Source organism: Hemitrygon akajei, chromosome 14 (assembly GCF_048418815.1).
Source record: "Hemitrygon akajei chromosome 14, sHemAka1.3, whole genome shotgun sequence".
Lineage (NCBI taxonomy): Eukaryota > Metazoa > Chordata > Chondrichthyes > Myliobatiformes > Dasyatidae > Hemitrygon > Hemitrygon akajei.
Window position 1 is genome coordinate 94,292,229 of NC_133137.1, and position 27,724 is coordinate 94,319,952.

Genomic DNA, 27,724 nt, shown 5'->3' on the forward strand with positions numbered 1-27,724 from the left:
CCCGTCAGGGATGCTTTTAAGTCCCTTTCTCTTTGATTTGGCTATAGAACCTTTGGCGATAGCTTTTCGAAATTGTCCTGAACTGACCCGGATTTGGAGAGGGGGTGTTGAGCATAAAGTTTCTCTTTATGCTGATGACTTATTACTTTTTCTTTCAAATCCGTCTACATCCTTACCTCCAATGTTTTCACTTCTTGACCAGTTTAGCCAGTTCTCTGGATATAAACTTAATTTACATAAGAGCGAACTTTTCCCAATTAATAAAGAAGCACAAGAATTAACATTTCATGATCTCCCTTTTAAAGTAGTCCACAATCAATTTACTTATCTTGGGATTACAGTCACAAGGAAGTTTAAAGATCTCTTTCGTGAAAATGTTGCCAATCTTTCATATACTATTAAACAGAGTCTGTTACAATGGTCACCTCTATCTATGTCTTTGGTAGGTCGTATTAATGTTGTTAAAATGTATGTTCTCCCTAAACTTTTATATTTATTTCAATCAATCCCAATTTTTATTCCTAAATCTTTTTTTGATTCCTTAGACTCTATTATTTTGTCATATCTGTGGAAGAATAAGCGCTCTAGAATTAACAAAGTTTATCTCCAAAAATCTAAAAAAGAGGGTGGCATGGCTTTACCTAACTTTCGTTTATATTATTGGGCAGCCAATATACGTTGTGCTACCTTTTGGTCTTTTTTCCATGGCCAACCCGAGTGCCCTAATTGGGTAGCAATGGAGTTGAGCTCCACTAAAGAATTCTCTATCTCTGCACTTCTCGGCTCTGTACTCCCTAGTAGTTTGTCCAGATTAATAGTTAATCCTCTTGTCAGACACACTTTGCATATATGGGCTCAGTTTAGGAAATTTTATGGTTTCCATGGTTTTTCCTTTTCTAGCCCTATCTTACATAATCACCTTTTTTTACCTACTACGTATGACTCAGCCTTCCATGATTGGTATAGGAAGGGCATTAAACATTTTGAAGATCTTTTTATTGATAATCGCTTTGCCTCTTTTCAACAGCTCTCTGCTAAGTTCAATCTGCCTAATGCTCATTTTTTTAGATATCTCCAAATTAGACACTTTATTACTCCTTTAATCCCTAACTTCCCCGAAATGCCTGAGAAAAATGTTATGGACTTATTTCTTTCTATTAATCCACTAGGTAAAGGTTTAATATCATTTATTCGTGATAAATTAGCAGCCCTACGACGTGCCCCTGTGGATAAAATTAAAATGGCATGGGAGCATGATTTAAATACCTCTTTATCCGATGAGACTTGGGACTCGATTCTCAAATCGGTTAATTCAACCTCTCTTTGTGCTCGCCATTGCCTTTTACAGTTTAAGATTGTTCATAGAGCCCATATGTCTAAATCTAAATTATCTCGATTTTACCCTAACATCAGTCCGCTTTGTGATAAATGCAAAAGGGGCGAGGCCTCTCTCATTCATATGTACTGGTTGTGTCCTAGCTTGGAGAAATTTTGGAAAGATGTCTTCATAACGTTATCGTATATTCTGAATCACCACCTAGAACCTAACCCTTTAATTGCTTTGTTCGGTTTCTGGGGTGAGACAGATTTACGTCTGAGTTCGACTAAGTGTCGAATATTATCTTTTGCCTCTCTCCTGGCTAGACGTTTAATCCTCCTTAGATGGAGAGATGTTGCCCCGCCCACACATGCTCAATGGCTTAACGATATTATGGCCTGCTTAGACCTTGAAAAAATTCATTATTCAGTCCTTAATTCGGATTTAAAGTTCTATAAGGTCTGGGGACCTTTTATTGAGTACTTTCATAACCTTCCTCTTAACTAAGGTTTTTTTTCGGTCCCTTGCTTTCAGCTCCTTTTTTTTGTAGTAGGCACTAATATCTTCTGTTGCTAAGTGTATTTACAGTTTTGGGGGTTTGATTGTCCTGATTTATATTCTCTATATTGTGTTGTGGTTGGTCTGGAGTTTTTTTTTGTTGCGGGGCTTGGGGAGGATACTAATTTTACATGTCTTCAATTTGGGTGCTTTCTCAATTATCTTTCTTTGTATCATATTATTATTGTATGTTTATTTTTGCACTGTATCAATGTTCTTCATTTTGATCAGGGGTTTTTTTATCTGTAGCTATGTAGAAAATGTATAAAAAAACTAATTTAAAAAAAAAAGGACATGTTGGGCACCGCTTTGTGGGCTGAGGGTTTGTATTGTGCTGTAGGTTTTCTACATTTCTAAGACTTAATAGGTGAATTAGCATGCTCAGCAAGTCAACTTTCAGGAATCTATATCATACTGATCTTCAGACTGCAGGACCTCATTGAAAATCAATATGCTAAACTGTAGATGATGCAATAAGAACCAATGCCAATGGATTACCACCCTTGCAAAACAGTCAGTAACTCTTGGGAAATTTGGGTGGAAAAAAAGTTGTCCAAATGTGAACAATGAAATTTTAAATTATAATAAAGATAACATGAACAGAAAAAGCAAAACTATACTCCAAAATCATTTTCATTTAAATTCTTGATAAACTAGTAACACAACACAAAGTCATCCCTTTCCTCTATCTGATACTGATACATTTAAGATAAAAATTACCTCTCCTAGTAGTGACAGCAGAGTCACAATCTGAGAATCTCGACAAATCAGTTTCTCTTTCAGCAAATTGACTTTGTCTTCAAGAGATTCAGCATTATCAAGCTCAGTCATCTTTAAATATCTAAGAATGCCCTTCTGTAGGATACAAAATAAAAACAATTAACAACTGTAAAACTTAAACGTCTTAGATTAACTTAGGTCTGTAGATAATAAATATATTAAGTTGGTAGATAATAAACACATCCCTGAATAACATATTCAAAATATTTTTGACACAAATAACCAAGGAAGCTTGGTTATCTCACATAATGGAAGATACCTTCGTGATAATAGAAAGTGAAAAGAAATATAGTGGGAACAGCACATTTTGACCCATTTAAACAGCTGCCACAATTAGCCAAAGTTTCATGGAAATAGATAAAAAAGATATTTAAAAAAAACACAAACTACTGTTTAACTAAGTAATAAATTAGGTATTTAAACGAAATACAGAATAAACTAGAACACTACCAATATTTCTACAGTATTATAAAACTATGTATTAGTTACTAATAGTTATCAACAGAGAAATTCAGTCAGTGTATGCTGATTTGTTCTTTTGATTGACGGCAAGGGAACAAAATCAATACAAACTCTTTGTGCATGTAATGGACTGCCTTCATAGCCTTTCGACAATTGCATCCTCCAAGTTTCCACTTTCATTGTAACATTCATAATGACTGTTGATAATTTCAAATTCTTCCTAGTTCCTAACTTGTTGAAGTAGTGAAATAGTTTCATTTTCACTCCCGGCTGTTTCTGTCATCTCCAAGCCTGTATGCTTGAAAATGCGGTGAGCAAAACAGTTCTAAATTGTCTTACTGCTTATTTCTCACTATCAGTGACAAAAATCATTGTTCTTTGAACATAAACATACATAATTGACACTGTTTAAAACTATGTCTTCTAAGCAGTATAGCCACAAGCACCCACAACTGGAGCTAGTTAGAAACTGTTCTCTGTGGCACCAACAGCTTCCTGTTTCAATTAAGTGGCATGGTGCCCCAAATAAACAAAGGGAATCCCAGCTACTTTCTCCATTATTTGTTGTTCTTTAGGAGTTGTCCCAAATAAGTGGCTACCCCAATTAACTAATGGCCCAATAACCGGAATCCACTGTAAACAATTATTGAAATCTACATACATAGCACAGCAATATCTCAGAAAAGAAGTGGGAGGTAAAAATGGTCAGTCTTAATGCAAAAAAGGTGGTTTTCTATGATTAGAGTATTTGATAATCCACACTGCTGGCCGCAACATGCCTTGATGAAAATTGAGGAATGGTTACTCAAGCTTTCATTGGGCCTCATAACAGGACGGAGGTCATAGACTGAAGTCAGAGTGGGAGTGGGTATAGTGGAATCTAGACTGCACTGCCAAATACAAGTTGAGGTAGATTCAAATGCAGTCTTCAAAACAAAGCTGGATTAAGTATCTGAATGGAAAGAATCTGCAGGTCTGAGGAGAGAAGGCAAAGGAATGAAACAAGCTGGATTGTAAAAATTTAGAAGATCTTATCTGCGGAGGTTACCCATTAGAAGGGGTAACAGGCATAACGCTCAGGGTATGACTAAAGACATATGGGAGGATTTTGTCAGGAGTTCTTAGGCAGGAATAAATAAAAGAATAAAAGTTCAGTCGGTTGCAAAGTGATCCATCTAACTATTTATTCCATACATTAATGGTATAATTTATGTGAATGAAACAATGTACTGCAGTTACTAGCCTACTCCAACAGCATCTCTCTACTACCTTCTCCACTAATGTCCAAGACACCAAGTACATCGGAACATTACCACTAGGATACTCCCCAGCAAATCACATTCAATTGTGACTTGAAAATATATCTTGTTCCTTCATCATCACTGAGTCTATATCCTGGAACTTCCAAATCAATAGCATAATGGGAGCAAGGTCACCAAAGTTGCAGTGGTTCAAGAAGATAGCTTAACTCAACAGCAATGAAGGTAGGTCAATAAATGCAATCTAAAATATTAATAAATTTAAACACAAGTACATGCACACCCTTTGAAAAATAGGCTTAGTTTCAACACTGATGCAATTGTACAAATATGTTTGAAAATTTCTCAATGTAACGCACAAAATGCTGGAGGAATTCAGCAGGTCAGGCAGAATCTATGCAGAGGAAAGAACAGTCAATGTTTTGGGCCAAGACCTTTTATCAGGGTCTTGGCCCAAAATATCGATTTCTTATTCCTCTTCGTTGATGCTGCATGACCTGCTGAGTTTTTCCAGCATTTTGTGTTGCTCTGGATTTCCAACATCTATTGATTCTCAATTTGCCAAAAATCCCCGAGATCTAAATCACAGAAGGGTTGTTGCTGTAACGTTTATGAAAAGAAAGGTGATCTCACAAATCAAGTCATTTTCCCCTTATTCAAAATGCCGTTGGAACGCAGCAGGCCAAGCAGCATCTATAGGAAGAAGCACTGTCGACATTTCAGGCCGAGACCTTTCGTCAGGACTGACGAAGGGTCTCGACCCGAAACGTCAACAGTGCTTCTTCCTATAGATGCTGCCTGGCCTGCTGTGTTCCACCAACATTTTGAGTGTGTTGCTTGAATTTCCAGCATCTGCACATTTCCTCGTATTTCCCCTTATTCCACACTTTAATATTTTATCTACAAATATACTTTAAGAAAGCCTTGTCTTTTGAAAAGTTCACATTTCAGTTTTCAAGAAAACTACCCCACTGAATTTATATGGGTCTTTTAAAGATAAATCAATGAATTCCGTGACCTGAAACATTGATTCTGCTTCTCTCCCCACAGAATGATGGCTGACTTGCTAAGTACCACTGCACTTTTTGCTTTTAATACTGAGTACTACTCTTTTAGAAATATCTTTTCAGTATGATATTAAACCACAATGTTATCTACTTTATAGTGGACGCAAAAGATCTCACAACACTCGTTTGAATGGGGCAAAGAATTTACTTAGCCATCAGTAAAATTAATTGCTCCATGACATAACATGGAAGCTTACGAGAAATTTTAAACTCCTCGATGATTTATGGAAGCTATCCTGGCCTTAAAGATTCTATGTCAACAAAAGGACCACTCTTCCACTTCAAATGAGCCATGGGCGTGAAGCTAATATCATCGCTACACGTGACAATTTGAAACCAAACTAATACACATTTCCTCCTAGTTGCTAGAATTTTCTTGTATACAAGATAAAGGAGTTAGTCAGGAGCAAGGTAGAGCAAAGAAAAATTAAAATTGATAAGTAGCAATAAGGGATGAACACACCTGTCTGGGCCCTTCAAATCAACCCCTTGCTCAGTCTACAGTGTACCAAAACCATTTGAGTTAGAAGCATGCTCTAAGAATGACAGGCAAAAAGGAAAAGATGTGGTGTGCTGGTATTAATAAGAGTGAAATCAGTACCGTGCTAAGAAATGAACTTGGCTCTACAAATAATGTTGCAGAACTAGAATCATTTTCAGGTGGAACCAAGAAGTAGCAGAGGGAAGAAAACATCGATAGAAGTCATTTACAGGCCACAGTTCTAATATGGCATAAATCAGGAAACTGAAGATTGAAAGATATGCAACAATCATGGAGGACTTTAAACCAGACATAGATTAGATGAGTCAATGGCTTTTAATAAGTAGGTGGATGAATTCATGCATCATATATGAAATGGTTTTACACAAACTGGAGAAAAGACTCATTTTAGTATTTAGTATAGTATAATAATACCATTGTAAAAGATAGAATATACTATAAAAATAAATTGTCAAGGAGCGGAAGAAAGGACAAGTTCTTTGGATGTGTGTAAAGGAAAAGATAAGCAGAGAAAATGTAGATATCTGACTAAAAGAAGCAGGAGAATAAATAATGGAAAATTTCAAAAGGCAGATAAATTAAACAAATACTTTATGTCTGTTTTCAAGGAAGTTGTAATTATGAGTCACCAAAAATAGAAGAATACTAAGGATCATTTAAGAATTGAGGATGAAAGGAAATTAGTATTAATGTTGAGTATCACTTATCAGAAATGTTTGGTGGAGTGCCAGAAGTGTTTTAGATTTTTTTCAGATTTTAGAATACATAACGAGATAGCTTGGGATCGCCATAATTTCCTACTGAATTTATGTGCTACCGATAATCAGTCTTTGTCTTACACTTGTTTATCACACAAATGTACGTAACAGTAAAAATTATTACACACCAATTAATATAATGAAAATATATGTGCAGGGTAACAAACCTGAATCTGCTGTTGAACAACAATAAACAATGCAGGTTTTCAGTCTCCACCTATGATACAGTGTTTTGATTAAAAGGTTACAATACACTGTACTCTGTATTTTTTAGGTTTTATATAATGTATAAAAACAATCAGCATTTTAGACTTCAAAATCACATGTCGTGAAACTTGTCCTTTGCTGCAGCAGTACAATGCAATGCATAATAGAGAAAAAAATTGAAATTACATTAAGTATATATACTAAATAGTTACAGTTAAAAAACAAATTTAAAAAGTAGTGAAGTAGTGTTCATTGGTTGAATGGCCATTCATAAATCGGATGACAGAGGGGAAGGAGCTGTTCATATATCGTTCTGTGCCTTCAGTACCTCTTCCCTGACAGCAGCAATAAGAGGGCACGTTCCGGGTGATGGGGATTAATGATGGATGCTGCCTTTTTGAGGCATCGTTCCTTGAAGATGTCCTCGATATTATGGAGGCTAGTCCCTATTATGGAGCTAAGTTTATAACTACCTGCAACTTATTTTGATCTTGTGTAGTAGCCCCCACCCCTGGTGATGCAGCCACTTAGAATGCTCTTCCTAGTACATCTGTAGAAATTTGAGAGTGCCTTTGGTGACATACCAAATCTCCTCAAACTCCGAATGAACTATAGCTGCTGCTTTCTTTGCAACTGCATCAATATGTTGGGCTCAGGATAGACCCTCACAGATGCTGACACTCAGAAACTTAAATTTTCTCACTGTTCCCACTTCTGATCCCTCTATGAGGACTGGTATGTGTTCCCTCATCTTAGCCTTTCTAAAGTCGACAATTAGTTCTTTGGTCTGTCTGACATCAAGTGCAAGGTCGTTGCTATGACACCACTGAACTAGCTGATATATCTCTCTCCCCTATATGACCTCTCATCACCATCTGAAATTCTGCCAACAGTAGTTGCATCATTAGCAAACTTATAGATGGCATTTGAGCTATGCCTAACCACACAGTCATAAGTGTAGAGAAGGCAAACCACACATCCCTGAGGTACGCCAGTGTTGACTGTCAGATATTACTTTCGATCCTCAGATTGTGGTCTTCCAGTTAGGAAGTTGAGGATCCAGTTACAGAGGGAGGTACAGAGGAACTTTTTGTTCAGAGCAGTAGGAACTATTGTCTTAAACGCTGAGCTGTAGTCAAAGAACAGCTTCCTGACATAGATATTAGCATTGTCCAGGTGATCCAAGGTGACATGAAGAGCCAATGAGATCACATCCGTCATAGGACCCATTATAGCAAGAGACAAATTGCAGTTGGTCCAGGTCTTTGTTGAGACAGGAGTTAATTAACCAACCTCTCATAGCACTTCATTACCGTAGATGTGAGTGCTACTAGATGATAGTTGTTAAGGCAGTTCACACTGCTCTTCTTGGGCACTGGCATAATTGTTGCTCTTTTGAAGTAGGTGGGAACTTCAGACTGTAGCAATGAGACTGAAAATGTCTTTGAGCACACCAGCCAGTTGGCTGGCACACTTTTTCAGAGCCCTACCAGGTACTCCATCAGGCACGGTCGCCTTGCAAGAGTTCACCCTCGTGAAAGACCGCATGACGTAGGCCTCCAAGACTGAGATCACAGGACACTGCAGGGATTCTCATAGCTATAGTTTTATTCTTCCTTTCAAAGCGTGCACGGAAGTTGTTGAGCTCATCTGAGAGTGAAGCATTACCACCATTCATGATACACACACAAAATGCTGGTGGAACACAGCAGGCCAGGCAGCATCTATAGGAAGAAGTATAGTCAATGTTTCGGGCCGAGACCCTTCATCAGGACTAACTGAAAGAAGCGATAGTAAGAGATTTGAAAGTGGGAGGGGGAGGGGAGATCCAAAATGATAGAAGACAGGAGGGGGAGGGATGAAGCTAAGAGCTGGAAAGTTGATTGGCAAGAGGGATACAAGGCTAGAGAAGGGAGAGGATCATGGGATGGGAAGCCTGGGGATAAAGAAAGGGGGACAGGAGCTCCAGAGGAAGATGGAGAGCAGGCAAGGAGTTATTGTGAGAGGGAGAGAGAGAGAGAAAAAAGAGAAAAAAAAGGAAAGAAAGAAATAAGAGATGGGGTAAGAAGGGGAGGAGGGACATTAACGGAAGTTCGAGAAATCAATGTTCATGCCGTCAGGTTGGAGACTACCAAGACGGAATATAAGAGGTTGTTCCTCCAACCTGAGTGTGGCTTCGTCTTGACAGTAGAGGCGGCCATGGATTGACATATCAGAATGGGAATGGGGCCATTCCCATTCTTACCCCATCCCTTATTTATTATTCCCCCCCCACTTTTTTTTTTAGATACAATGGTAGAATTTTTTAAACTTCATAGATCATGGGATAGTTGCAGCCGATTCCAAAAGAGTGCAGGAAAAATTCACCAGACCCATTTCTAGATGGCAGATTTACCATATGAATAGACTAAACACGTATTCTACAGAAACCAGAAAATAAACAGAAACAACCTCATTGCTTGCAGGGCTCAATGTGGTGACATTCTCTATGACTGAGGATTCCATAACCAGAGGGCTTGGTGTCAAAATTAGGTATAGGTCACTTAGGACTCCGATGATGGATCAATCATTCAGAGAATGGGGAATCATCAGAAATATTTTGCACAGAAGGCCATGAAGGCTCAGTCATACAACGTTAAGTCTGATAATACTTCTCTACACTTAGGTATAGTGCAGTTAAATAAGGGCAACAAAGATTAACTGCTGTGGTTTAAATGAATGGCAGAGCAGGGTCAAAGAACAAAACACAAAGTACACTGCAGATGCTGGGGTCAAAGCAATACGCACAACACGCTGGGGGAACTCAGCAAGATGGCTGTACATGTCCAAATGGCTTCAAGAGGATGACAAAATAGCCAAGGTAATTGAACATCCTTTGTTTTGCATCTGTATTGTATAACTGCAACAGTTAAAGGGCAGACTGCTAAAGGTTTTCTTCCCAGTTGAATCACAGAAATTACATCCATTTAGGATATTTTGGTGTAAATGGGCTATGCGATCAGAGGCAGTGATCTAGAGCACAGACTGGGGCCACAGTCCAAACTGTGGAGAGGGTGCACAGCAGCACTGAATCGGAATGCAGAATACTGGACGTTAGGAATATGGGTAGCTTTGCAGCCAGAACAGAGGTCCTGAGGGCCTGCAAGTTTCCTGATCCAGTTAAACTTGCACAGCATTCATTTAAAAATTTATTATACTTGTATACTGTATAACATGTAGGAAAAAAGTGAAATAAAATGTGCTTTATCCTGATTACAAAGTTCCAATTAAATGCAAGATTTTGCAACTTTTATATGAAGGGTGAAATCAGAGGAAAATGTGTATGATAGTTCACGAGGTGCAACTTCTAACAGCTCCTGTTAAAAAATGATGCTACTGTATAAAAGGAAAATATGGATTTTAATTTTTCTAACAACCGCTGCAGTTTTATATTTGTGGAAATGAGTGCAAGTAAGCTCCATCTTGGGTACTAGCCTACAAAGTACCTAGGACATCTTCAGGGAGCAGTGCCTCAGTTAGGCAACTTCCATTATGAAGGACCTCCAGCACCCAGGGCATGCCCTTTTCTCACTGTTACCATCAAGTAGGAGGTACAGAAGCCTGAAGGCACACATTCAAAGATTCAGGAACAGCTTCTTCCCCTCTGTCATCTGATTCCTAAATGGACATTGAATCCTTGGACACTACCTCACCTTTTTTTTAAATATACAGTATTTCTGTTTTTTTGCACATTTTTAAAAATCTATTCAACATACATATACTGTAATTGATTTACTTATTATTGATATTTTTATTTTATTTTATTTATCTTTCTCTTCTAGATTATGTATTGCATTGAACTGCTGCTGCTTTAACAAATTACATGTCACATGCTGGTGATAATAAACCTGATTCTGATTCTGAATTGGCTGCAACATTTCAAACAAAAACAATTAGTTACTTCATCTTCAAATATTCTTCTTATGAATAAACCTTTCTCACACACGCATCACTTAGAAGGCCATCCACCTTATGATAGAGGAGCAGTCAAACCAACAGAGTAGGAATGGTAGCAAGCTATCTCATTCCTGTACGACCACACACCCCCTCACCTTGCCTACTATACTTCCACCATCATCCTTTCACCCATCTTACTCCCTAACCATTGACCAGTACTCTAACCATCACAAACAATATTCACAAACATCACCTGACTCATACACTGTCACCCGCACCCCTCACTCCCCTTTATCCAGCACTTATCTGCACTCCTCACTACCTTCACCCACACCCCTCAGCCCCCAACATCACCAACACCACACTCACCCAATGACCCCCCAAAAAAACATCCTCACCCTACAACCCCACTGTCAGACACACGTACACCTCACCACCCACCGCCTCACACGTGCCTCTTACCCCTCCCATTCCCCAGTCACCTGAAAGCCTCACTCTCCCACCTTCCAATCACACAAACTCCTAAACCCACTGCACCTAAAGCCCTCACCACCATCACCCACTCCTCTCAACTCCGCACCAAGTCTGTCAACCACAAACTCCCCTGCCCCGCACCTCCCGACTGTCACACACAACTCTGTATATCCCTCTCAACCACACCCCCACCAACCGGCCTTTTCTCCCTCCCATCAACCCAACTGTTACCTGATTTTTCTCGCTTTCCCCTTCCACGCGCCAGTTTTTTTTAGCGCCACGTGAACTTTAACCCAGGTCAGCGCGTTACGCATGCGCACATGCGCTTCCCCGCGTTTAAATCGGAGTTTGCTTCAGTGCGTCTCTCAAGGTACAGATTTCAGCGGTTTAAAACTCGTGTCGGTGATGTAAAGCTTTCTCACATCATGCACCAAGATGGGTTCTGAGAGCTTTAATTGATAACCTGATCGCTGATTTCATGCTTTGGGTAAAATCGAGAAAATGGGAATAAAAACAAAAAAATGATGGAAATATTCGGCTGGTCCACTCGAAAAAGTGGTTTTCTTATTAATAATTAGTTGTGAGGACTGATCAAGTTTGTATCTCCATTATTCTGGCGCACTGGAAACTTTGGTGTTGCCGCACTGACTGATATCCCGATCCCGGACTGCTAGCTTTTAAATAAAATTTAGCATGTAACCCGCTTTCCTTAAGATGTTATATTGTAGAATTGTGTTATAGTGTACCTGGTAAGTTGCAAGAAAGCTTATGAATTATATTTCTGAAGACGAAATTTTGCAGGTGCTGGAGGAACCCAGCGAGTCGTGTGTAACTTGGAGGGAGACCTTGGTGGTACTTTCCTGTTCTGGCTGTCCTTTTGCCTTTATCATGTTAGAGGCCTTTGTTTTAAGATATGCTGTTGGAGTAGTTTATGCATATAACTGTAGCGCCTTTGCAGTGGTGTATTCTGCTGCCATCATTTTCAGGTTGTGGAGGACATAAATGATTCGGGTGGTAGATGGATTGCCATTAAAGTGGGCTGCTTGGCATGGTTGGTGTTGAGCTGCTTGAGTGTTTGAGTTGCAGTTATCCAAGTAAGTGGATGGTTTTATGTCTTTTCAGTGATGAAAAGAATTTGGGGCATTGTCCTTAAACTCGCTTGGCCCATTTCTGACACCTCCCTCTACTTTCTTGATCTCTTGGAGACAAGCAGTTGACCAACAACTTTTATAAACCTACCTATTCCCATGGCTACCTTGATTATACCTCTTCCCATCATGCCTTTTGTTTAAAAAAAAAAGATCTTCCCTTTTCTCAGTTCCTTTGTTTCTGCTGGATCTATTCCCAGAATGCGGTTTTCCTTCTTAGAACATCAGCGATGTCCTTCTCCTTCAAAGAGTAGGGTTTCCCTTCCTCCTCCAATAACGCTGTTCTCACCCACATCTCTCCAATCCTGAACATCCATGCTCACCCCATCTTCCCACCTCTGTAACAATAAGAGTTAATCTTGTCCTTACCTACCAACCCATGAGCTTTCACATGCAACACATCATTCTGCTGAGAAAGCAATCCTACCACCAATCACATCTTTACTCCCCCCTCTCTCCATTTTCCATAGGGAACACTATCTCCCTTGTCCATTCTTCCCTCCCTCTTGGCACCTATCCCTGCAAAAGGTCAAAGTGCTTCACCTCCTCTTTCACCTCCATTTAGAGTCTCAGACGGTCCTCCCAGGTGAGGCAACATTTCACCTGCAAATCTTTTGGGGTTGTCTGTCGTGTCCGGTGCTCCTGATGCGGCCTCCTCTACATTGATGAGACCTGCCGTAAATTGGGGGACCGTTTTGTTGAGCACGTCTGCACCATCCACCACAAATGGAACTTCCCAATGGTCAAACATTTTAATTCTGATTTCCATTCCTGTTCTGACATGTCGGTCCATGGCTTCATCTTGTGCCATGATGAGGCAACCCTCAGGGTAGAGGAACAACATTTTATATTCTGTCTAGGTAGCCTCAAACCTGGTAGCATGAATATCGATTTCTCCTTTCAGAAAAAAAATTCCTCCTCCCCTTTTCTATTCCCCACTCTAGCCTCTTACCTCTTTTCAACTGCAACACCTTATATTCCATCCGGGTAGCCTCCAACCTGATAGTATGAACTTCGCTTTCTGCTTCAGCTAAACAATTTCCACTCCCCCCCCCCCCCAACCTTTACCTCTTCTCACCTGCCTATTCCTCCTGGGCCCTCTCCCCTTTGCCTTTCTCCTAAAGTCCATTCGCCTCTCCTATCAGAATAGGTGCTCATCAGATCTTTACCTTTCCCACCCTCCTGGCTTCCCTATCATCTTCCAGCTAGCGTCCTTCCCCTCCCCCCACCTTTTTATTCTGGTGCCTTTCCCCTTCCTTTCCAGTCCTGAAGAAGGGTCACAGGTCTCTTGTTCATCTCCGTGGATGCTGCCTGACCTGCTGAGTTCCTCCAGCATTGTGTGTCTGTGTCTGTACCACTGTTGTAGGACTGATAAGTAATACATTACAAAAACTCTTAAAAAAAACACCAGGAGCTTCTAATCAACGAGATGATCGGATCAGGTGTGAAACGGGTCATCAGGTCATGGCAGCAACTGGACACTGTGTCACTGACTTTGTTTTATTTGTTCATAGGTTTGATCCTCCCCTCATGTTCTTTGAACTTATTTTTTTACAGCCAGTTGCTAAAGAGCCATAGAGTTATAGGGCAATACAGGCCCTTCAGCCCAACAAGTCCATGTTGACTATATCCATTCAGGCCCCTCCGCTCCATGTTCCAATCCAAATGCTTCGTAAGTGATACTATTGTACCTGCCTTAACCACTTCCTCCAATGGCTTATTTCATATACTCAACCCTCCCCCCCCCACTTAAAAAATATTTCCGCTCAATTCTCTTTCAAGTCTTGACCTTCTCACCATAAATTTATACCCCCTTGATTAGACTCGTATCCTTGAAAAAAAGAGCCACCTAATGGGGCGCAGATCAAGATTTTGGTTTTGTTTTAACTGGTCTTTATCTGTTTTCAGCTCCCAAAGTGGGTAGTAGTATCTTCAAGCACGTTTGAAGTTTGTAATACCACTGCTGAGCTGAATCCTGCTGTTGGTAAAAATTAATCAACAGTTCCTGTCATGGACTATGATTTTATGGGACAATCTGCAGCCAATCAAAAATGAGTGTCAATAAAGATAAGAAAAGTGGAATTGCCTTTCTAACAATGATCACTGAAGACTCTCTTAAGTTGTTTTAGCCATCTTCACATTTGTTGGAGTGTCTTAGATGGATTCTGTCTGCAGTCTTGACAGACTGTATATGTTGACACTAAATTTTCAACATCCCTGTCTAAACCTGAACAGTAATTAAACTGGAATATTTACAATGCTGATATGTTCTGAGTGTAATTCATCTAAGAGCATAAGTAATATTAGCAGAATTAGGTCATTCACAAGTGTGATGCACTATTCAATAAGGTAATGCCCAATCCAACTTGTCCACTTTCCTGCTCTATTGTCATAACCCTTGATTCTTGTAGTAATAAAAAAAATACATTTTTCCTCAGCTTTGAATATATTCAAAGACTTCAGGGTGGGAAACGGGTTCTTCCACTAGGCCGTGAGACTGCTGAACTCGTGCCACCACCCGGGTCTCATTACTTATGAATTGCCAGTAGCATTATACTCTACTTTTTAACTCGTGTTGTAAATCCACCTTATGCTAATTGCCAATGTCCTGGAATATATTTTTTGAGTATTTGTTAATTTATTTGTGGTAATGTTACCTTATGTGTTGTGTGTGAATTATATGTACTATGTTGTACACCTTGATTCGGAGGAATGTTATTTCATTTAGCAGTACACCTGTGTAGAGGTTGAGTGACAATAAACTTGAAATTGAACTTGATCCTCCACAGATGGAGTAAGGAGTTTTTTTATCACTCTCAACCTTTAGAAAGTAAAAATCATGTCAATCATTCATGGATTTCACCTTGTGCTGAGACATGCTCACCTATCGTTAAACTCTTCCATAAGGGAGAATGTCCTCTCAGCATTTACCATATCACACCCAGTAAGAATCTTCAATTTCAGTAGGATTGTCTCTCATTATTCTAAAGTTCAATGACTGCAGACCCAATCTACTCAACCTTATCCTCCATACCTGGTGAATTTTAGTGAATTTCCTAATGGTAATATATCTTTCCTTAAACAAGAGAAAACATACGTGTGTGTGTGTGTGATATGTATTAAATAATTAAGTTAAAATTAGTGCAAAATAACAAATAAAAAAGTAGTGAGATAGTGTTCATGGGTTCAATGTCCATTCAGAAATTGGATGTCTATTCAGTTCTCAATTCGGATTTAAAGTTCCATAAGATCTGGGGGCCTTTTATCGACTACTTTCATAACCTTCCTCTTGACTAGGGTTTTTTTTTCTTTTCAGTCCCTTGCTTTCAGCTCCCTTTTTTTTTCTGGTAGTAGGCATTATTATCCTCTGTTGCTAAGTGTATTTACAGTCTGGGAGTTTGACTGTCCGGACTTATACTCTCTATATTGTGTGGTGGTTGGTCTGGAATCGTTTTTTTTTCTTGTGTTGTGGGGTTTGGGGAGGACACTAAGCTCACTTGTCTTTAATTTAGGTGCTTTTTTGTTAAATTCTCTTCCTGTGTAGCATATTGTTATTGTATGCTTAACCTTGCTCTGTATTAATGCTCCTCATTGGGATTTGGGGTTTTTAATTTTGTAAAATGTTTTGAAAAACTAATTAAAAAATTGAAGAAAAGAAATTGGATGTCAGGGGAAAAAGCTGTTCCTGAATTGTTGAGTGTGTGCCTTCAGAATTCAGGGTTCAGAATTACCCTTCCTGATTACCTGCTGCACCTGTATGCTACTTTTCTGTGTTTCTTATATATTTCTCTATTAAAATAATAACCTATTTTATCATTCTTCCTCTTCACAAATTTCTGCGGCACCTGCTAGAGGTGCTATCAATGGTGGGTGGGATATGCCAGTGTATTGGGCGGAGTCTACTGCTCTCTGCAGCTTATTATGTTCCTGCACAAACTATGACATAATCTGTCAGAGTACTTTTAACAGTATATCTGTAGAGGTTGTTAGAGTGTTTGGTGATATGCCGAACCTCCTTCACCTCCACGCCTTCCTTGTGATCGCATCTATGTGCAGGGCCCAGGATAGGTCATCTGATACGTCAATGCACAGGAATTTGAAACTGCTGACTCTCCACCATCTATCTTCCAATGCAGACTGGTGCATGATTGCCCTTTTTCCCCTTCCTGCAGTCAACAAACTGCTCTTTAGATTTTTCGATGCTAAGTGAGAGGTTACTGTTGCGGCACAGCTCAATGAAGTAACCTATCTCATTCCAGTAAGCGGACTCATTGTCACCTGTGATTTGACCAACAACAGTGGTGTCATTGGCAAATTTGTACATGGAATTAGAGCTGTGGTTAGCCACACAGCCATGTGTAGAGGGTAGAGCAGGGAGCTAAGCAGACAGCCTTGAAGTATTATGATCAGCAAGGAGATGTTAATACATATTTATTATGAGTTTTCAAGATGGCTTTGATAACATACTTGAATTTCTTCCTGTCTGTCTGGTAACCTCTTGTCATAACAGATCTGGGAATAGAATGGCTGCTTTTGGAAGTTGGGTGTAAACCATGCAAATGACGTGATATATCCATTGGAGCCAACTGACTGTAATTCAGTCTTTAGTGCCGGGTATGTTGGCCCAGGAGAGATCTCTGACATAGGTTTCCTTATCCTTCCAGAGAACTCTCAAACAAATTTGAGGCGATATTGCGGGTGGTAATTCTCACATGCTTTAAGGTGCTTACTGTACTAGCTCTTGTCTCAAAAGAGTATGGGAGAGATGGAATTAATGTTTCCTGATTGTCTATGAGCAATGTTGAAGTCTTAATCTTTAAACATTTCTCCTCCCAAATAGCTAAAAGGACTGCTAGTGCACTGAAAGCAAAAGGTTTCATTAACAAGAGAAAATCTGCCATTGTTGGAAGTCAAAGCAACACAGACAAAATGCTGGAGAAACTCAGCAGGCCAGGCAGCTTTTTTGGAAAAAAGTAAATAGCCGAAGTTTCAGGCCAAGAGTCCTGATGAAGGATCGTGGCCTGAAATGTCAAATGTTTAGTTGTTTCTATCGATGCTACCTGGCTGCTGAGTTCCTCCAACATTTTTGGTGTGGTGCATTTCAGCGTCTGCCTTTGTTGAGGGGTGATCCCTAGAATATGGAAAGTAACCCTTATCATACAGAATCTTATTTTGAATCTTCGTTGTCACTGGGCAGTATTGTAATGTGAGAGCCAGTAGATAATGGACATTAAATTTCCTAATTTTTACATTTAGTTTCAGGATGCATTGTAGCAATTCATCAAGATTCCTTAGCTACGTCTTCCAAACCCATGACAAAAGTCAGCTGGAAGGGCAAGAGCAGAAAAAGCATGAGAACCCTAGCACTTGGAAGTTGTCCTCCAAGCCACACTCCATCCTGACTCGGAGTTATATTGCCTTTCCTTCACCATTGCTGCATCAACATCTTAGGACTCCTTCCGAACAACATTGTGGGTATAGCTATACCTTAGGGACTGCGACGGTTCAAAAGAGCAATAAAATAGTGGCTCAGCCTGTGAAGCCTACATCTCTTGAATAAATTGAAAAATAGAATTTGGACAGTGGTGATAAAACTAGCATTTAATACCATTGCTAATTACCCTAGATAAAGTAGTGAGGAACTACTGATTTGAATTGCTGCAGTCCTCTTGTTAAAGGTAAGTTCTGAAATGGATGATGAAGTTGTTGTATGGGGAGTTCCATGTCAGACTCAGTGATTAAGGAGCAGTGGTATTTTTCAAAGTCAGGGTGCCATGTGACTTGGGGGGGAATTTGCACTTGTTGATGTTCTCATGCACCTGCTACCTTTGCCCTTCTTGGTCAATGACTTAAGATGTACTCAAATCACAAACGAGAAAATCTGCAGATGCTGTAAATCCAAGCAATACACACAAAATGCTGGAGGAACTCAGCAGGCCAGGCAGCATCTATGGAAGAGAGTACAGTCGACGTTTCAGGACAAAATCCTTCGGGAGGACTTCGAAGGGTTTTAGCCTGAAATATCGACTGTACTCTTTTCCATAGATGCTGGCTGGCCTGCTGAGATCCTCCAGCATTTTGCGTGTATCACTTGAGATGTACTGTTGGACTAGAATGGAAAAATAAGTAAAGTGCATTTGGTAAATGGCAAACATGATATCCACTATATGCTTGTGGTTGAATAATCACGGAGAGTAATTATTTTGGAGGGTGTAGTCAGTCAAGAGGACTGCTTTCTTCAAGTTTCTTCAGAGTTGTTGGAACTGCATGCATACAGGCAAGTGAAGGGAGTGCCATTGTATTTTCCATTTGTCCTTGTAGGTTGTGGAAATACCTTAGGGTGTCAGGAAATGAGACAGCCTGTCTCTGCACCCCCCCACCACCTTCAGGTTTCTGATCATTGACCATTTCCCACACCATCAACTCCCAGATATTGACACAAACACAAGGAAATCTGTAGATGCAGGAAATTTAAGCAACACACACAAAATGCTGGTGGAACGCAGCAGGCCAGGCAGCATCTATAGGAAGAAGCACTGTCGACGTTTTTGGGCCGAGACCCCTCATCAGGACGAAGGGAGATTTTAACTTCAGGGATTCATTGTTGAAACTGGATGTGTATGCTGCAGTTGTTAACGACTTCATTAAAACCTGTGTGGATGAGTGTGTGCCCACAAAGTCTAACTGTACATTCCCAAACCAAAAGCCGTGGATGAACCAGGAGGTATGTTGTCTGCTGAAGGCTAGATCTGTAGCATTCAAGTCTGGCAACCCAGGCCTGTACCAGAAAACCAGGTATGATTTGTGGAAGGCTATTTCAAAGGCGAAAGGACAATTTTGAACAAGGTTGGAGGCGATATCAGATTAATGGCAACTCTGGCAGGGACTGCAAGACATTACTTCCTACAAAGCGAAACCCAATAGTATGAATGGCAGCGATGCTTCACTGCCAGAAACGCTTTCTATGCACGCTTTGAAAGGGAGAACACAACTACAGCTGTGAAGATCCCTGCTGCACCTGATGACCCTGTGATCTTTGTCTCAGAGGCCGATGTTAGACTGTCTTTAAAGAGAGTGAAAAGGTCCCGATGGAGTACCTGGTATGGCTCTGAAAACCTGTGCCAACCAACTAGCGGGAGTATTCAAGGACATTTTCAACGTCTCACTGCTACAGGCAGAAGTTCCCACTTGCTATGTGAAGCTTTTGAAGTTTGCAGACGACACTACCGTCATCGGACTCATCCAGAATAATGATGAGTCTGCATATCGACAGCAGGTGGACCAACTGGCGCTCTGGTGCAGTCGGAACAATCTGGAGCTGAACACGCTCAAGACAAAGGAGATGATAGTGGATTTCAGTAGACATCCCTCCGCTATGTCTCACCTCACAGTCCTCAGCAGCCCTGTGTCCACCGTGGAGAACTTCAGGTTCCTGGGAACCACCATCTCTCAGGATCTGAAGTGGGAGCAGAACATCAGCTCCATCCTGAAGAAGGCCCAGCAGCGGATGTATTTCCTGCGGCTCTTGAGGAAATACGGTCTGCCTCAGGAATTGCTGCTGCAGTTCTACACTGCAGTCATTGAGTCTGTCCTGTGCACCTCCATTATTGTGTGGTTTGGAACCGCCACCAAGCAGGATAGAACCAGACTACAGCGCACAGTGAGGACTGCCGAGCGCATCATTGGAGCCTCCCTGCCCTCTATTGTGGACCTGTACTCTTCCAGGTTGAAGAAGAGGGCAACATCATAAAGATGTTAGATCATAAACTGCTATATTACGAGTTTGAAGCAATTTGGCATGTTAACAAATACACTCAAAAACTTATATAGTTGTACCGTGGAGAGCATTTTGACAGGCTGCATCACTGTCTGGCAACATCATGATGCGGGGAACAAAGGACTCCTCCCATCCTGCGCACGGACTGTTTGATCTACTTCCGTCTGGTAGGCGCTTCAGATCCCTCCAGACTAAGACTAATAGGCACTGGAGAAGTTTTTTCCCTACTGCGGTCACTTTGCTGAACAGTTAACTGCTGGTTAACTGTCGGCTAACTATTACTTGGATTGGACTACCTGTATGTATAATCTATATTTTCATTTATATTTATCATTATTATTGTTATGAGCAGAGAGACAACATCTGCCGGAAGTAAATTCCTTGTATGTGCATAGGTACTTGGCGATTAAAGTCTGATTCTGATTCTGATTCTGATTCTTTAAAAAGGCAACAATTATACCAGTGCCAAAGAAGAATAATGTGGGCTGCGTTAACGACTATCATCCGGTAGCACTCACATCGACAATGATGAAGTGCTTTGAGAGGTTGGTTATGACTAGATGAACTCCTGCCTCAGCAAGGACCTGGACCCATTGCAATTTGCCTATCGCCACAGTAGGTCAACGGCAGACGCAATCTCCATGGCTCTTCACACTGCTTTACACCACCTGGACAACTCAAACACCAACGTCAGGATGCTGTTCATCGACTATAGCTCAGCATTTAATACCAACATTCCCACAATCCTGATTGAGAAGTTGCAGAACCTGGGCCTCTGTACATCTCTCTGTTATTAGATCCTCGATTTCTTATCCGGAAGACCACAGTCTGTGCGGATTGGTGATAACATATCCTCTTCGCTGACAATCAACACTGGCACACCTCAGGGGTGTGTGCTTAGCCCACTGCTCTACTCTTTGTATACACAGGACTGTGTGGTTAGGCATAACTCAAATACCATCTACAAATTTGCTGATGATACAACCATTGTTGGCAGAATCTCAGGTGGTGATGAGAGAGCGTACGGGAGTGAGGTATGTCAACTAGTGGAATGGTGCCACAGCAACAACCTGGCACTCAATGTCAGTAAGACGAAAGAACTGATTGTGGACTTCAGGGAAGGTAAGACGAAGGAACACATACCAATCCTCATAGAGGGATCAGAAGTGGAGAGAGTGAGCAGCTTCAAGTTCCTGGGTGTCAAGATCTCCGAGGATCTAACTTGGTCCCAATATATTGATGTAGTCATAAAGAAGGCAAGACAGCGGCTATATTAGGAGTTTGAAGCAATTTGGCATGTTAACAAATACACTCAAAAACTTATATAGTTGTACCGTGGAGAGCATTTTGACAGGCTGCATCACTGTCTGGTATGGAGGGGCTACTGCACAGGACTGAAAGCAGCTGCAGAAGGTTGTAAATCTAGTCAGCTCCATCTTGGGTACCAGCCTACAAAGTACCCAGGACACCTTTTGGGAGCGGTGTCTCAGAAAGGCAGCATCCATTATTAAAGACCTCCAGCACCCAGGGCATGCCCTTTTCTCATTGTTATCATCAGGTAGGAGATGCAGAAGCCTGAAGGCACACACTCAGCAATTCAGGAACAGCTTCTTTCCCTCTGCCATCCGATTCCTAAATGGACTTTGACTTTGAAGACTACCTCTGTTTTTGCACTTTTTTAAATAATCTATTCAATATATGTAATTGATTTACTTGTTTATTTATTATTATGTTTTTATTTTATTTCTCTCTCTCTCTCTCTCTTTCTCCCTCTCTCTCTCTCTTTCTCCCTCTCTCTCTCTCTCTCTCCCCCTCTCCCCCTCTCTCCCTCTCCTAGATTATGTATTGCATTGAACTGCTAAGTTAACAAATCTCACGTCACATACCAGTGATAATAAACCTGCTAATTCTGAATTGCCTATGCTAATCAGTTGGCTGGAGTGTTTAATAACATCTTTAGTTTCTCTCTGGCAGTCTTTTGAAGTACCCACCTGCATCAAGCAGTCTTCAGTCATACTGGTGCCCAAGAAGAATGCGCTAACCTGCTTCAATTGACTGTTGTCCAGCAGCCTTTACATCCACTGTGATGAAGTGCTTTGAGAGGTTGGTCATGAGGCATATTAACTCCTGCCTGAGGGGTGATTTCAACTGCTTCAATTTTCCTAATGTCACAACAGCTCAACAGCAGATGCCATTTCATTACTTCTTCACTCAGCTCTGGAACATCTGCACAGTGAAGATGCATACATCAGGATGCTCTTGGTTGACTATAGCTCAGGATTCAACCCCATCACCCCTTGAAACTAATCAATAAGCTTCAAGACCTAAGCCTCGATAACTCTTTATACAATTGGATCTCGTTTTCCTCACTTGTAAGTATCGGTCAGTTCAGATTGGCACAACATCTCGTCCAGCTTCATCATCAGTACAGGTGCACCACAAGGCTGTGTGCTTAGCCCCCTGCTATACTTGCTTTATACTTATGACTGTGAGGCTAAGAACAGCTCCAACTCCATATTTAAATTTGCTGATGACGCTACTGGTGTTGATCGAATCAAAGGTGGTGATGAATCGGCATATTGGAGGGGATTGAAAATCTGGCTGAGTGGTGCCATAACAACAACCTCTCACGAATGTCAGCAAGACCAAGGAGCTGATTATTGACTGCAGGAGGAAGAACTTGTTGGGTCAGTGAGCTGATACTCATTGGGGAAATCAGAGATAGAGAGGGTCAGTAATTTTAATTTCTTAGCATTATCACGTCAGCAGATCTGTCCTGCGACCAGCATGTAAGTGCCATTTCAAAGAAGGCACAGCAGCGCCTCTGCTTTCTGAGAAATGTGAGGAGATTAAACTTTGACAAACTTCTATAGGTGCACAATGGAGGTATCCTGACCGGTTGCGTCACAGCTTGGTATGGAAACACCAGTACACTGGAAAGGAAAAGCCTATAAAGAAGTAATGGATATAGATCAGTCCATCACTGGAATCTTTCCACCTTTGAGCACATCTATAACGAGCACTGCCACAAGAAAGCAGCATCCGTAATCTCCCTTGCTAGTGAGAGAGAACCTCTCTGAGGTGTTGAAGTTTTGGGATGGACTGTAGTTTTTGATGGGCAGTAGACCATGGTCTCTTTGGGGGTTTTGCTATAGCTAGCATGGTGGGGTGGTGGGGGGGTTCGGTGCTTTTGCTGGAGCAAGTGGGGAGAGGGTTGATGCTTTTACAGTTGCTTGTGGACGGGAGGAGGAGGAGGCTTTGGGGCTCCAATGTTTCTGTCATTCACTTTTGGAGATTTTTTCTGTTTTGTGGATGTCTGTGAAGAGTAAGAATTTCAGGTTGTATATACATTCTCTAATATTGAACCAAATTGAAATTGAAGGATCTTCACCCTCACCATCCAGGCCATTTGCTCTCCTCACTGCAGCCATCAGGAAGGAGGTATAGGAGCCTTAGGTCCAACAACACCAAGTTCAGAAACAGTCATTACCTTTCAACCATCAAGCTTCTGAACCAGCGTGGTTAACTTCACTCACCTCAACACTGAATTGATCATTGAAAGTAACCCATGGACTCAGTTACAAGGACTCTACAAGTCATCAGTGTTATTTGTTTTCTCATTTATTATTATTTGTATTTGTGCAGTATGTCTTTTGCACATTGGTTACATGTCAGCATTTGTGTGTTATTTTTTTCATTTATTCTATTGTTTTTTTATTGTGACTGCAAGAAAATAAATCTCAAGATAATATACAGTAAGATATACGTAATTTGATATCACATTTATGTTGAACTTTTGAACTTCGAATGTCATTTGCCACTTATCAGCCTATCTGAGTATTGTCTTCATCTTGCTGCATGCAGTCACGGGTTGCTTCATTACCTAAGTTCTGTGAATAGACTCATTATTTTTCAATCATCAGCAAACATTCCCCTTCTGACCCAGTGATGGAAGAAAAGTCATTGATGATACAACCGGACATGGTTGTGTCAAGGACACAGCCCTGGTGAACTCTTGCAGTCATGTTCTAGGAATAGATGATTAACCTTAAGCAATCGAAACTGTCCTTGTTTAGGCAAGGTATGACACCATTCACTGGAGTACACACCTTTCCCTTTTACCAAGGCTCTTCGATGCCTTGATATTAAGGGCAGTCACTCTAATTTCACTCAATTAGAAAGTTATTTACTTTGGGCAATGTCGAAATCAAGGTAATTGATGTGTTCGAAACAGTGATAATGTCTGGAGGCAGATGGTACTGACAAAATCTTAATAAGACCACACAGTTAGGCTATTCAGCCCACTGAATCTGTTCTGCATTTGATCATGGCTGATTTAATTTTCCCTCATAACCCCATTCTCCTTCCTTCTCTCCATAACCTTTGAACCCCTTACTTATCAAGAACCCATCAACCTTCACTTTAAATAAGGAGACACATGCGTGAGTGAATGTTGTTTGCTGATACTGTTAACAAGAACTTCCATCACTCTGCTGGTGATTGAGTGTAGATTGTCTGGCAGTAATTAACTGGATTGCATTTGTGAAAAGGCATGCCATTCCTTTATATGCTTCAGTGAACTAGTTAATGATTATGTGAAGCTTGATGCTGAATGTGTGCATATGTAAGGGTGCATAGGTTAACCTGTTTCCCATTTGTACTGTATATTAAAGATGTTTTATTTGTCATATGTACATTGGAATATTTAGTACAGTGAGGACTGTGCAGATCTCACATGCTTCCAGTGCCAACGTATCATGCCCAAAACTCACTAACCCTAATAGTATGACTTTGGAACACCTGGGGGAAACCCACACAGTCATGGGGAGCACATACAAACTCCTTACAGGCAGTGATGGAAATCAAACCTGAATCTTACAAAGCTCTGTGCCAACCACTATGCAATATGAGCGCTATTCTGGGAGAAACTAAAACAGAATATGCTGGAAAATGACAGGCAGCATCTGTGAAAATAGAAACAGTTTTATGTTTATGACCCTTTGACAGAACTGGGAATGGGAGAGATACAAATAGGTTTCTGTTATGGGGAAGATGGGGAGGGATTGTATAGTACAAGGGAATGTCTGTGATAGGATTCATCGAAATGGCTTAACAGGGTCAGTTATCAGCACATTAAGTTATGAGGCCTGAATAATGAATTGTTATTTGTAAGGTGGTGAGCTTGCCCAGTAGGCTAGATAAAGTCACTCCATTTTGCCATTCTTGAATACAGCATAATTACATAGTTCATTTCATTGACTTGTATTCATTTAGATCCCTTCTCTTCCAACTTGTCAAATTCTTCTTCCACATGAGTTTTTAAACAACTTGGCACCACCTGAGGTTTAAAATACAGTAAATGTCTGAGAGATGTGTGACAGTTTTGCTGGTATAATTAACCTCCTTATTGTTTAATAGCCTTTCCAAGTGTGGCTTTACAGTATCTGCATGGACAATTCATGCATTTCTTCAATCAATTTTCAGTTTCCTTACCCAATCTTTGCCTAATAATTGCAGTCACTCTGCATTGTGTCTGTGGCTATTCTAACAGTTGACCATTATGACATGCAAAGCATTTTATTTCATCATACCTAAGTTACTGGAGAAATCTAGTGTACTCTGTGTCATAGGTAAAGGCTGTTATTCCTTCTGTAGGAATATCTGCCCATAACAAAACCATGACACTGCAAAGTTGTGCCTTTGTTAACATAGTTTTGTTTAAATATTATTGATATGTGATACTTTTTCCAGTAGTTCAAGAGTTCTGTTTAATATCAGAGAATATATACAATATACAATCTGAAATTCCTGTTCTTCATGGACATCCACAAAAACAAAAGTGTTCCCCAAAGAATGAGTAACATTAAAAATTTAGAACCTCAAAGCCCCCCACCCCTTCTATACACAAGCAGCAGCAAAGCATTGGCCCCTCTGTGGTGAACTAGATATACCTGTCTGACTGCTCCTGTGGCTCCTCCCACAGACCCTGCTGACTGCTCCTGTGGCTCCTCCCACAGACCCCTGTATAAAGGCGACTGTGGGCTGCTGCTCTCCCTCATTTTCCCCAGGATGTAGTGCTGTTTATTCTTCCAGTCAATAAAAGCCGATATCTCACTTCCTAAGTCTCAGCGTGAGTTATTGATGGTGCATCACCCTCCCTCTTCCGCACTTACTGCAGCAAAAAAAAGCATCAGCACCCTCCAGCTACCAAGCAAGCAATGTCAAAGCCCCAAGAAAGACCATGATCTACAGCACAACAAAAACTAATTGTTCACCCGACAATTCAACATACCACAGGCTCTCTCTCTCTCTTTCTAATAAAGGGACGGAGAGGTGTCATCCTTTCATCGTGAGAGGGGAGACTAACAAACAACTCGCTGATTTTCAGTGTTAAAGTCAGCTGCATCACTTATTTCCGAGTTCTCCAACACGAGAGTCAGCAACAAACTCTTCCCCCACCAACAAGGGAGAGGGAGAGAGAGAGGGAGGGAGGCGAGGAGAGAGAGAGAGGGAAATCTGAGTACAGAGCCCATGACAGCTGATCCACAGTTCCCGACATTCCGTTTTCTCCTGAAACACTTCAGTCGGTAGCCCCGGCATAGAACCACTTGACCCCAGTACTGCCTTCTTGGAACCCTGAAGACGTGCTTGTGTACTAGGCTGCGTCATTGGAGTATTGAAAGACGGCCGGTCGGTGAGCCTGGAAGTGAGTTCCATCACTGCAAAGAACTGAAGTTTGAGTGTAGCTCTAGGTGAGGGTTTTCAGTAGAAACCCATCCACCTTGAAAAGGAAAAAAAGAGACATTGAAGGTAGAAATTAAGCTATTTCCACAGATGAACTTGAAGAAGTCGCAGACTAGCACCATCGTAGCTCTGCCCCGCAATATATATACCTGTAAAACTCTATTATTTTTAAGGAGCTGCTTTTTGCTGAGTATCTGTCAATGCATCTATAACACCAATGCACTTGAACAGAAAATCCTACAAAAATAGTGGATACAGCCCAGTCCGCCACAGGTAAAGCCCTCTCACCATTGAACACATCTACACTATGTGCTTTCGCAAGAAATCTGCATCTATCGTCAAAGACCCCACCACCCAGGTCATGCTCTTCTCTCACTGCTGCGATCAAAAAAGGTACAGGAGCCTCAGGACCCAGACTACCCAGTTCAGGAACAGTTATTACCCCACAACCTCAAGTTCTTGAACTAGAGAGGATAACTTCACACAACTTCACTGAACTATTCCCACAACCTGTAGACTCACCTTCAAGGACTCTTATCTCATGTTCTCAGTATTTGTTGCTTATTTAATTATTTGTTTTTCTTTCATCTTTTTTTGTTGTCTTTTGCACATTGGTTGGCTATCCATTCTGTTGGCTGTGGTCTTTCATTGAATCTATTGTGTTTCTTGAATTTATTGCATATGCCCACAAGAAAACAACTCTGAAGAGTTTTATATGCTGATATATGCTGTAT

The 27,724-nt window shown here is 40.9% G+C and overlaps 1 protein-coding gene across 2 annotated transcripts in view; it reads right to left on the reverse strand.

Moving 5' to 3' along the window:
- Window positions 1-11,621, reverse strand: part of orc5 (origin recognition complex, subunit 5) — a 90,963-nt gene extending 79,342 nt beyond the window's left edge. Inside the window, exons 1-3 of one of the 2 annotated variants that reach the window (XM_073066649.1) lie at window positions 11,553-11,611; window positions 6,872-6,921; window positions 2,597-2,731 (exon numbers count right to left, since the gene is read on the reverse strand). In XM_073066649.1, the coding sequence (XP_072922750.1) occupies window positions 2,597-2,707 (111 nt within the window). In that variant the 5' untranslated portion in view covers window positions 2,708-2,731; window positions 6,872-6,921; window positions 11,553-11,611. Of the gene's footprint in view, window positions 1-2,596; window positions 2,732-6,871; window positions 6,922-11,552 lie in introns of both variants that reach the window. The other variant, XM_073066648.1, reaches the window with a different exon arrangement.
- Between the last annotated feature and the right edge of the window lie 16,103 nt (window positions 11,622-27,724).